At 37.2% G+C, this 12,570-nt stretch overlaps 1 protein-coding gene across 3 annotated transcripts in view; it reads left to right on the forward strand.

Moving 5' to 3' along the window:
- RBMS3 (RNA binding motif single stranded interacting protein 3) overlaps positions 1-12,570 on the forward strand; it is a 1,467,317-nt gene that overhangs the window by 278,359 nt on the left and 1,176,388 nt on the right. Inside the window, exon 1 of one of the 3 annotated variants that reach the window (XM_031662885.1) lies at positions 11,555-12,101. The exons of the other annotated variants lie outside the window; for them this stretch is intronic. Within the exon in view, the coding sequence (XP_031518745.1) occupies positions 12,075-12,101 (27 nt within the window). The 5' untranslated portion in view covers positions 11,555-12,074. Of the gene's footprint in view, positions 1-11,554; positions 12,102-12,570 lie in introns of those variants that run through there. 3 annotated transcript variants of the gene reach the window in all.

The following is a 12,570-nucleotide window of genomic DNA, read 5'->3' on the forward strand; positions in this document are numbered from 1 at the left end:
TATTTTATATGTAATATGTTATATAACATTTATGTAGTACGTTATAAATACAGTAGTCCCCCTTATCTACAGAGGATATATTCCAAAAGCCCCAGTGGATACCTGAAACCATAAATAATATCAAACCATATATATATACTGTTTTCTCCTATACATGCACACCTATGACAAAGTTTAATTTGTAAATTTGGCACAGGAGAGATTAATAACTAGTAATAAAATTGAACAATTAAAACAATATACTATAATAAAAATTATGTGAATGTGATCTCTCTCTCTCTCTCTGAAAATATCTTATCTTATGTAATATTTCCACATTGTGGTTGACAGGGGATGGGGATGGGAGTGAAGACACAAAATAAGGGGAAACTGACATACTTGTGTATTATACACACAGGTAAATATATTCTTGTGTTTATAATACATAAATCTAAGTAATACACATACACATGTTTATATATATAACATATTGTATATATTATATAAATATATACTATATATTACCTATATAATAATATACAATTGATATTAAATTTATATTATATATGAACTTTACAAGTTTATAATGTTATAAACATATGTAGCAGTTGTATTTGAATACATGTTCAAAATATAATTTCACAGAATTTTAATTATGTAAGCAAATCTGCTTATATTTGAATTCCCAGAAGTTATGGCACATGTGATTAACTTCTTTTTACCTCGCAGCCTTACTTGTAGAGTAGAAAGTGCCTTCTCTTGGCTCCATTTGGAAGTCCCTCATTTTACCCTGGTATATAGGTACAGTCTAAGCTCAGCATTTGGTGCTATGCTGGTTTTTCTACCCAAATGCTATGAATTTAAGCTATGCATAAATATGAAACATGGGGTCATGTTTGAAGTCTGGTTCTTTACCAATCTTAGTTTTAGACCTAAGTAATTTGGGAGCACAAGAAGCCAAAGAAATTTTTAATCTGCTAGAAGTGTCTTCAAGAATGGCAGTTAAGTACCCATTCAAAGACAGACTGGATTAAGAAAATGTGGCACATATACACCATGGAATACTATGCAGCCATAAAAAAGGATGAGTTTGTGTCCTTTGTAGGGACATGGATGCAGCTGGAAACCATCATTCTCAGCAAACTATCACAAGAACAGAAAACCAAACACCGCATGTTCTCACTCACAGGTGGGAACTGAACAATGAGATCACTTGGACTCGGGAAGGGGAACATCACACACTGGGGCCTATCACGGGGAGGGGGGAGGGATTGCATTGGGAGTTATACCTGATGTAAATGACGAGTTGATGGGTGCTGACGAGTTGATGGGTGCAGCACACCAACATGGCACAAGTATACATATGTAACAAACCTGCACGTTATGCACATGTACCCTAGAACTTAAAGTATAATAATAATTAAAAAAAAAAAAAAAAGAAAAACTGAGTATTCCTGGCAGATGGGTGATATTTTAAATCCTCATAATTTATTCACTCTTATTTTAACCATCATAAAAATTTTAGTCTATCAATTTTACACGAAACTGAATATTAAAAGCCAGAGAAGAAACACTCTGGCATGTATTTATTTTGAGCCCAGTCACCTCAAATTATAAACAAGTTCTATACTATGTCTGCACAAATGCACATGTATATTACATAGCCAAGTATTATGTAAATCAACAATTATTGTTGCACACACTATTTTCATACAAACTCTAATATGATTTTCATAACTGTTTCTCAAACATGTTTAGAATTTCCCTCCCCAATGACCTCTGTTTATTAGCATCTTATATACCTTTTCTTTCCATTGTAGTTATAAAGCAAAAGAGGCTACCTTGCAAAGTAAATTTCTTCCTATCTTTCTTGCAGAAGATAATACACTGGTGGCGGTTTTTGATTTGTTTTTTGTTTTGTTTTTTTGCTCAGTTTTGCTTTGGATAGACTATAAAGAATTAAAATTTGTTTTGGGGTATGTTTTTTTGGAGTCTATCTTTTCTTAGTTTGGTCATTGAAAAAGTAAACATTTGAAAGAAAAAGATCAGGAAATACAGAGAAACATGTTGTGTTTCAAATGAAGTTTTCCCCTCTGGTTCTCTCTACCACTTGCCTTTTTTAAGGAAACTCAGCTGACAGCAGAATTAGTGCCTCTCAAAGTTCCCAAATATGCACAATGTCTTCCTTTATGACAGAACTCTCTTAATTGTCATTTCAGTTGTTGAAAATGACAGGAATAAAACAGAAAACAAGAGTTTTGTGTGGAATAAGCATAGAGTTCATCATATCTATTAAAAATTCTAATGACATGAAAGCCAATTATTGTGAATTCAGGTGGTTATTCTGAATGTACTTAGGTACGTGACAGTTGAGGTAAACATTTTGGCCCCAGACAGCTCCATTAATTAATTACTACTCAGGATTCTAAAGCTTGCTTAAATGCTTCAAGAGCTGTGTGGAATATTTATAAGATACATACTCAAGGCAAGTCCAGACAGGCAAACCACGTACTTAATAACATTTTTCCACATACTTGTTTGACTTTGACATATTAGAATAAAGCTCTGTATAAAATATGAAAAATATTTTACACCACCTTCCATTTTTCTCTATAGAGAAATGTATATAGAAAAATCTATAGCAACTTAAAATGGAAAAAAAAAAAAAAATTGGTGTGTCTGAAGAGGGCAGCCTTTCCACAATTTCTTGGAATTCACTCCACTTAAATATACACATTGCATTGGGCAGCTCTTTTTTTTTTTTTTTTTTTTTTTCCCATTTAATGCTTGTGACTGCTTTTACATGTGTTGGCCCTAAATCTTGTTCTCCAAAAATTAGGCTCAATTCTCCACTTCATGTCACTCCTCCATGGTTTTTTTTTTTTTTTTTTCCAGTTTCAAATTATGTAGGTGGCAACAATATTCTTCAAAACAGAAGTCTGTATTTGAAATAATTAACTTTCCCCCAATTTACTAATGAGTATTTTAAGGATATACAGTTGCTTTTTTAGATGAAGTTGTATAGAAGTAAGTTGTTTCTTCTTTTAATAATTATAAAATCTTTAGTTTCTTTGGGGGAAAAATTGACGTACTTTTCAAACTTTTCTATACGATTGATGCCCACAAGAAAAGTCATATATGTGATCTCTTTGGCATACTCCATTCAGTCATAGAGCAAGAATTTAAATGTTTTCTACCTGTAAGCACATCCACCTTGAGAAGCATGCGCGCTGAGGGCAGTTTGTACCTGACAGCATGGAGGATGATTCATTGCCGGGGCCGTGGCTATGCTCTCCTTGGTACCTACAGCCAAATGGTCAAGTTGGAGTCATGTTACAACTGCCAGTGGTTGAGGAGCTCATTGCAACTGAGGGGGAATCTTGCTACTTTTGCAGAGGAGAAGTTGGTCCTCCCACTTCATTTTATGCTGCAGGTAAAGAGGTGAGCGAAAATCCCAGGGTAACAGTGGAGGGTTGCACAGTGTCTCTGGATGTGTTCTTATAGGGGAAAACTTCTTGGGAGTTTCATGTCTCTTTGTGATTAGGATAGAAAGAAGGATCTCCAATTTCATGGGGTGTTAATTAAACCACACTTAAAATTCAGCAAATGCCTCCACCACTTTCAATCTTTGAAAGGCTTTGTGGATTATAGTGCATTGGTAGCATTTAAGTCCAGGGAGGTCTGACCCTCCTGAGAATTCATATGGCTTTGAGGAAAATGTGATTGGATTGGAATTCTGGTTAGGGGCAGCTCCATTCCCAGAAACTGTGTTCTAGCTAGACTGTGGCCCATTTAACATGGTCCTGTGTATGACAGCACTATTATGAAAACACCTTGAAAGTATATAATGTGATATATGAATATTTAAAGACTCATGTATTCCTGGAAAATTTGACTTTAGTTCAACCTTCTCAATTTATAGATGAGCAGAAATGACTTGATTAATGCCACATGATTAGTCTCAGATCTAGAAGAAACAAAATGTTTCCAGATTTCTTTCCATATAACTTATATGGTGAGCAGCCTCCAAATGGCCTCCAATACCTGCCCCCTGGTATTAATACCCTGGTGTAGTCAACTCCCACATTGTACCAGAATTGGTTTGCTTGGCAACCATTGTCTGTAATCATGGGTGACTAATGAGGAAATTCAAGATTTCTTTTGTTTAAAAGAACTCTGACAATACCTGACACCACTACGTGTGTCTTACAAGTTTCCAAAACACTTGCTAGAAAATCTTCAATCCACGAATTCAGCCAGTGGAATCAACTTTGAGTTTGTTTTTTTGTTTGTTTATATTTTTTTGGAGACAGGTTGTCACTCTGTTACCCAGGCTGGAGGGAAAGTGGCACTGTCATGGCTCATGGCAGCCTCAGATTCCTGGGCTCAAGAAGTCCTGTTTCCTCAGCCTCCTGAGTAGCTGGAACTATAGGTGTGCACCACTGTGCCCAGCTAATATTAATTATTATTATTATTATTTTTTGGTAGAGACGGCGTCTTGCTGTGTTGCTCAAGGTGGTTTCAAACTCCTGGCCTCGAGTAATCCTCTCACCTTGGCTTCCCAAAGTGCTGGAATTATATGCATAAGCCACTGTGCCCATCCCAACTTGAAGTTTTAAATTCTAGATATGCTAATGTCTTGACATTTTCTGGAGGTAGTGATCCAATATGATGATTTTTACATCACAAGTTCCAAAAGTAGTGACCCGTTCTCAAGTGGGAGTAGACCTAGGAAAATGTGGCAAGCAGTCACTCAATCAATCTTCCATAAACAAGTCGCAAATTAAACACTTTTTAAGTTTTCTGTCTTTGTAACTATCCTCTGTAAGAAAGTTAAAGTATTACTTAAAGTGTTCATTGATACTCCAAGTTCCAAACCAGTACTCTGAAGATTTAGGGTCAAGTTTTTCAGACAGGCTGATATATACTACAAATTGGATAACTCATTTACTCAGGTGTGTTCTAAGGAAGACCAGATCCCTGGGGTGTTTAATAGGTATTCAATAAGTAAATAAGTTGAGATAAAGAGGGAAGAAGATAAGTAAATAGGTTCACTGGACAAATAACATTGGGCAACTGGGTTTAACAGATTGATCCATGAATAGGTCTTTGAATCAGAAATTCTCAGTGCCTTTTATATGCTAAAATGTCCAGAAATTGCTCAAGAGAGCAGTGTCCTCTGTGTTAGCATTCCTGCTTTCCTCATACCCCAACATACTAGAGACAGATAAGAGCACTATATAAACAGCAACCTGTGGGCCACATCTGACCCAAGAATGATTTTGCAAATAAAGTTTTATTGGAATGCAGCCACACTCATTTGTTTGCATATTGTTTATGGCTGCAAATTTGAATAATTGTCAGAGACCATATGGCTCATAAAGCCTAAAATATTTACTCTAGGACCCCTTAAAGAAAAATTTTTCTGAGTCCTGAATTGGAACATTTAGAAAGTGTAGTATTGCCTGAAACTGACCAAAGAGCCATATTTCGGTAATCCATTCTGTGGGTCCAATTTCTGTATAATGCAGTTTGGGAAACAGTGAGTCAGCTCAAGCTTTCCTTATGGATGCTGTGTATGCTTCACCTTCTCTTCTTAGCTTGAAAGCAGGAGTCCCTACACCACCCTGCTATGGAACTGGTAGAGGAGGATTTCTGATTCTCTGAGACATGGTCTGGCAGATTGAGCCCTGTAGCTAAAGTGAGTAGGTTCATTTTTGTAAGATGCAGCAAGATCAAGTTGAGTTAATAACAGGAAGCTTATTTATTTACTGAGCATCCTGTTAGCTCTTTTTAGTTTTGTGCAGAAAGGTAGCTGGAGGTTACCTTGTGCTCATGTCTTCGGGGACTTGTGGCTGGTTCTGTCTCCTTGAAGAAAGTGACTGCAAGCCATGTTAAATAACAATGTGAAAATTCAGGGAATTAATTTTTCACCAAAGACCTAAAGCGTGAAAAATCCTGAAACTCCTGTTTTCTATGTTTCAAAAGAATAATGTCTTTCTCTCCCCTAGGAATGATTCACTGGATGCTACATGCTTCTACAGACTTTTACTTGTATCATAGCTAAAGGTGAATAGTGTTTCTGCTAGTAAGGTGCATGAGTTATCTATTGCTGTAGATAACAAATTACCTTAAGAATTAGCAGCCTTAAGCAACATTATCTTACATAGTTTCTGAGTGTAGTTTGGGTAGGTGGCTCCAGCCCAGTGTCTCTTTAAAGCTACAGTCAAGCCATTAGCTAGTGCTACAGTCTCAGAAGGCTTGACGGGCTTTTAAGCTCATGCATGTGGTTGTTTATAGAAGGCTTCAATTCCTCACCATATGGGGCTCCTCATAGGGGACCCACGTGGTAGCTTTTCCCAGAGTAAATGATTTAAGAGAGAGCATACCCAAGGTGAAAACCCTAGTCTCTTCTATCCTAGTCTAGGAAATGACATACTATCATTTTTACTGTATTTTATTGTTTAAATAATATGGGAGGGGCCTACAGAGAGGTGTGAATACCAGAAAGCAGGGGTCATTGGAGGCCACCTTAGAGCCCGGCTCACACATTCTGGTTGTTTAAAGCAGTCTCTGTGATGAAACCTCTTAGCCTTTACCTCTTCCCTCCGGCCTAGGACACTGAAAGCCCAAGGCTAGAAAGTTGGGCCTAACGTCTTACATATGTCTAAAGTCAACCCTGCACATGTAAGACCATTGATAGCCCACAGGGCACCATTTTGTAAATGAGAAAAAGGTACCCTTCCCAAGATAATTTACTTCCACTGGTTGGACAATTGTTCTAATATGTCAATTTTATTACAGTAAGACAGTTTATATCTGCTGGAAGAGTGTTGTAATATACCAACGTATAATTTTTTTTATGTTATGAATGACTCCCTCATGCAGTATACAACATGCACAGCCTGCGTATGCTATGGTCTTGGCATATGGATTCTAGCTAACTGTACATTTAAAATAGCTAAGTACAATGACTGCCACATCTTGACCACAGTCTTTCTAGAATCTCCCAAATGGGCTTAATCTCTCATAGTGCACCCATAACACTTAAGAATTAGAGCAATTATATGCTCTTAGTAATTACATATTCTTCCTTATAGTAGAGTTATGTATGTATTAACCTCCCTCACTTAACTGTAACCTCTTTGAGGGTAAGAGCTGAGTCTCTTCATTCGTTATTTCATTCATCTCATATATACTGGGACACTGATACTGGTAAAAGTGATGGTTAAAAAAAGAGTAACCCTTGTCTCCTGGTACTTAGAGTCTCATGTAGGGCATGAACAATGTCAAATAAAACAAATATGCAAACAAGATCATTTCTAACAGTGATAGGTTCTGTGAAAAAAATATGATAGGGTAATGGGATAAAGACTGATGACATTAGGCTTACTTGTTCTTTGGGGCAGAGTGGAAGAGGAAGAGGAGGAGGAGGTAAAAACCTCTCAGAGGAGAATCCCAGCATCCTTGTAACCCCTGTAGCTAACAGAGTACCTTGCAGATACTAGATATGGAACAAAATTGTTGTAAAGTTAAAGTGAAGTGGGGTTCAAAGAACAAGCAAATAAAAACTCTGCAAGGAACATTTGGATTTCAGTAAATATGTGCCATATTTTAACTCCTAGAGGAAGATGGAGTCTCTGTTTTTCCACATCTCCTTTTTATAAGCAAAGCACAAAGGCTTTGTTAGGTCTCCTTAAATAAGACTCATTTATTTCTTCTCTCTCACTGGAAAATAAATAAAACCAAGAGGCAAAGCCTACTGAATATAGTTACTAAATCAATCTTTACTGGTCAATTGTATTGAGATTTTCTCCCTTTTATATTTGGGCTGAGGCTAGCTTAGATTTATTTTATTTTGCATTTTGTATTGGAATGAGGCACAATGAGTAACTTGTCCAACTTTAGATTTCAGAAGGAGGAACATGGAGATTTCGGAGGCGGTCCAGAGGAGGGCAGTGAAATGGCTAAAAGGCTGGAAACTAGGGCTCACTGAGAAAGGTTAAATAAAACGGATTGATTTAATTATGAAAAAAATGCCAAAGGATGCTTGGCATTAAAAAGAGATAAAGAATATGTGAGCTGCTTGTCAAAGCTTTAATGATCTGGGGCTTTATTAAAACTAGAAAGATTTAGGTCAGCTTTTATGTAGCATTTCTTTCCCAATTGTTGGAAGAGTCTCCATAGTGTTAAGAATGTGATGGAACTCCTTGGCTGAGTGAAATGAATCTAGAGTTCTTGCGTTTCATAACTGAGCTCAATAATTTATTATTAAAATGAGGGAAATTGGTTCATAATTATGTTTATAAAGGATGGGGAGGGTAGAGAACGTTTATTATGTATCTCCTGGACACTAACTGCCTAGGTTCTCAATAAATGCTGAAGATTTATTGGTATAGCAACACATGTTGGAATATTTGTTCCAGAATATCACAGCTATAATGAGGAAATCGTGCCATTCTTTTAATAGCAAAGTTGATAAAGTCCAGAACTTCGCTCCACCTTCTTTTTCTTTATCAGTTTCCTTTTTCTGAGTTTGCTTGGTATGAGTACTTGTGGTTTGTGTAGCTACTTATTATTTAGGTGAACATGGGTAGAGTCTTCCTACTTATTGTTAACAAAGTCTCTTACCCTGGAAGAATAATTTTTAAGTCAGCTATCCATATCTTGCCTATTAAAAATGTCACTGCTATCTAGGTCATTTGCTCTTTTGGTCTCGTTTCTTGCATGATTCACTTCATTGGAGTTGGAGATATGTTTTTCCAGCTGAAATTAAAATCCCCAAACTTATGTCTGCCATCCAGAGTTCAGTTTGCCTGAGCAAACCGTGTTGGATCCTGGATCATATTTGTCAATGACTTTTTATGCTAAGATGTTAAATGCAGATGTTCAATTGGCACCTTTCAACACTATTTATTGGTTTTTCATTTTTCTTCAAATATGCTTAAGGCTTAATGCAGTAATACCAGGAAAAACTCCAGTTACTGAAAAATGTACATGTTCCCAAGGTTCCTTATCTTATGGTGATTGGCAACTAGATTTGGGAGAAGCTGGCCAAGCAAAGGACAGTTGTGGGATGGAGTACAGCGGCTGCCTGGTTGGTTGGCAGTCTCCCTGCAGCAGCTGGCATTGTTCCTCAACTCTAAATTGCCATTGAATTTGATCTGTGTTCCAGGCTTCTGCACAACACTTCCTCTTTTTCCTTTGTTTAACAGAACACCCTGTTAAAAAGGATCTTCCTAATAGCACTCTCTGCATGCTTTGTCACCAAAATGTTCTACACTGTCTTACTCCTGTATTCCTTCCTTTATGATATAAAGTACTTGGATTTCCATGAGTTTTACCAGCCCGAGGAAGGGAAAGAGAATATTCAAAGTAGGGTAAACATTTTAGTCTCAATATTTCTTTGATGTCTAGCTCCTGCTAGCTGTTGCAGATCATTTAGTTCTTTCAAAGTTATTCCACAGTATTCCTGAGACTTCTCATGCGGTACAACACATGCCCATTAACCAACGCTGTCGACTTTAAAGTGGCGACTGTCATTTTCCTTATTTCTTACCCTAGCAACTTTAGCAAATGATATTTTCTAAGAAGCCATATTACAGAGCTCCCCATGCTAATATTTTGAAGTCTAGGCCAATGGTGCTATACTTACTAAGAAATTACAGAAGCTATGGGGACTCTCCAGTTTCACCATTTTTAATGCATAGTTGCCCTCAAGAATGCCATTTCCATCACCACTGTCCCTGTTGAAGCTATCTCCTGTTGATATGTGCCAAAGGTAAATAGGGTTGTTTACTGAAGCTGTTAATTAATTAGTTTGATGTTCACTGGGAACTTACTAAATTCCAGGCACAGGCATGCCTGGTTACAGGAGTAAATAAGACCCAGACCCAGCTGGCACTCCCACCCCTTACCATAGGTTTGTGAATGTGTACTCTAAAGAGGGAGCTGTATTTAGAAGGCAATTATAAGACAGTGTGATAAGAATTTTGATAAGGGGTAAGCACGGATGTGTTGGAAACAGATCTGAAGGGCAGCAGCCATTCTTGATATTAGGGGTTTTCCCAGGGAGGTGGTGTGGGCTGGGGTATCTAAACTAAAGCCCTTACTCAACCATTTCATTGGGTTGTGGTTCAAGGTTCAATCTATATTAGTAGATTAAACATCAGATTCTTTTTTTCCCAAGTGACTTTCCACAATTTCCTGAAATACTTCTCTGGAGTTTGAGTGTTCAATGTATCTGCTTAGAGAAAATTGTTATCAATAATATCCTTGGGACCTTGTCCTTCAGTGAATACATGTGGCTGTAGAAGGATGTGTTGGGATTATTCTGGAATTTTCCCCTGCTCCTAAAATTTAGTGTGAATCAATTGAAGAGCCTCTTAAAAATGCAAATTGCTGGATCCTACTCCCAGAGATTTGTAAATTCCTGGGGTCAGATAATTTGCATTTTCAACCAGCATGACTCATTATTCTGATCGGGGTACTGCTCTTTGATTAACCACTGGCTGCTAAGAACACTAGTAGGAGTAAAATTAGGATATGAACAATTGCTTAGCTAGTTTGTCAGGTAATTTTATTTTTGTCTAAGCTGACACCCAAACCACATATTATGCATATTATGGCTAGTTTTTTTGTTTGTTGGTTTTTCCAAAAACACATCACGGAAACCCAACCAGATATTATGATTTGTGATATGAGATTGATTTTTTAACTGTCACATCCATGAGAGACACCACACAATTCTGAACATTATGTCCTTAAATTTGTAATTAATGTTGATCAGTTATTTTGTTGTTAAACTACTGCCTTGTACATTTTTCCTTCGCACTAGAAAGGACATGAAGTGTGTGAATGACAGTAGATGTAATTACCATTATAAAGATTATACTTGAGTCAATGCTGAAATGCAGTGTGACCTTTAGGAAAAAGTTACATGTGGGCATGGAAGTATTGTGACACTTCTTAGGAGAGACACATGTGCATTTCATACTGAGTTATTATTGCAATCAAATCCACAAGTGCCCATTTTTTGCCCTTCCTGTTTCAAGATTACTTGATAACTTGGATCATATGCTGCAGGCCACACATCTCACTTTTCTTTAAAATATGTTTTGAATGTCAGCGCTTGTGTCTTAACTTTGATTACCATAATTTTATCTTGATTTTTTTAAAAAGCCAAAGCTTTGTTTTTCTGACAGTGAAGGTAAAATTTATAGTTACAATTTCAAAAATTCATATTGTGGCTTTAAACAATGATGAGATATGTTCTCAAAGCATGATGCCTCAAAAATTAGTCTGATAGTGAATTCCAAAATCTTATGATTTAGGGAGACTTAGAGAGTCTTCACTAAAGCCCAGATTATTGGGCTGGAAAACCAGTTGACAGTCTCTTTCTAAAAATTCAGGGAAGCTGGAATCTGTTAAAATATGCAGTTAAGGGGTTATTTTGAATTATTAATATTGTCTAGTTAACTGAGGTTTAAGAGCACATTTCTTTGGTATTTTTAAAAACAATATTGAAAGGAATATAATCTTTCCATGGAAATTCAGTGTTACCACTATATTAGTAATCATTTAAACACTCTAAAAGTGTAGAATCATTACATTGTACAGATTTGGGACTGGGTTAATTAGCCTGTTGACCATTTAATTTAACCTTATTTCACAATCAGTAATATCAGAGAAGGTACATGATCATTTAATGGTAGAGTCTGATACATCTGAAGTTCATTCCTATTGTGTCTCACTAATGAACTATGGTTAAGTTGTTGGTTTAACTTCTAGCTACTACCTTGTTAGTTCTTCCTTTATCTGTATTAAAAACCACAATACTTTCTCACACTTTGTTCTAGGGTCCAATCTCATTAACCTCAGTGGCGAAGGGAGGGATTGGGAAGGCCTGACAGTGAAACCCAGCCCTGCCTTCTCAGATGGGCAGATGCTAGAGGAAAGTTGAATCGAGCCGGCAGAACACAGCATTTAGCCACCATGCCAACCTCTCTGTGGCAGAGTTTCAAGAAAGCTGTCAGAATCAGCAAAGGCCAGCACAGAATTACATAGGAATCCTGAAAGGCAGATGGAACACAGTGATGGTGAATACAAGAATTGGCAGTACGGTATTGGTCTCTTGATCATTTTCCAAGCACACCAAGCGCTTTCACATCTTCATGCCTCTGTCATTCTGTTCTTTCTGCCTAAAGCACCCACAAGTTTCTGATGAATCAAATTCCTATAATTTGACTCCTAATTTGAATGAGAGAGGAGAGTATATCATTAAACTCTGCAAGTAACAGAAAATGTGATTATGGTCATTTATACAAGGAGGATTTAGGCAAAAGGAGCAGCCTGAAGCTTGGCTTCAGCTGGTCAACAAGAGTAGGGGCAGCCTGTCTGCTCTGCTCTTGGCTTTTTCCTCATGGTTACAGCATGATTGCTCTAGCTCTATGTGGCAAATCTGCATTTAGAGAGGGAGAAGAGTGATGGGATGGTACATGCCTTCTCCTTTCCCTTTCACCAAGAAAACAAAGAGTTTTCTAGAACTTCCCCCAGAAGCATTATGTCTCATTGGCCAGAGCTGTGCCATGT

The sequence above is a fragment of the Papio anubis genome, chromosome 2 (assembly GCF_008728515.1).
Source record: "Papio anubis isolate 15944 chromosome 2, Panubis1.0, whole genome shotgun sequence".
Taxonomy (NCBI): domain Eukaryota; kingdom Metazoa; phylum Chordata; class Mammalia; order Primates; family Cercopithecidae; genus Papio; species Papio anubis.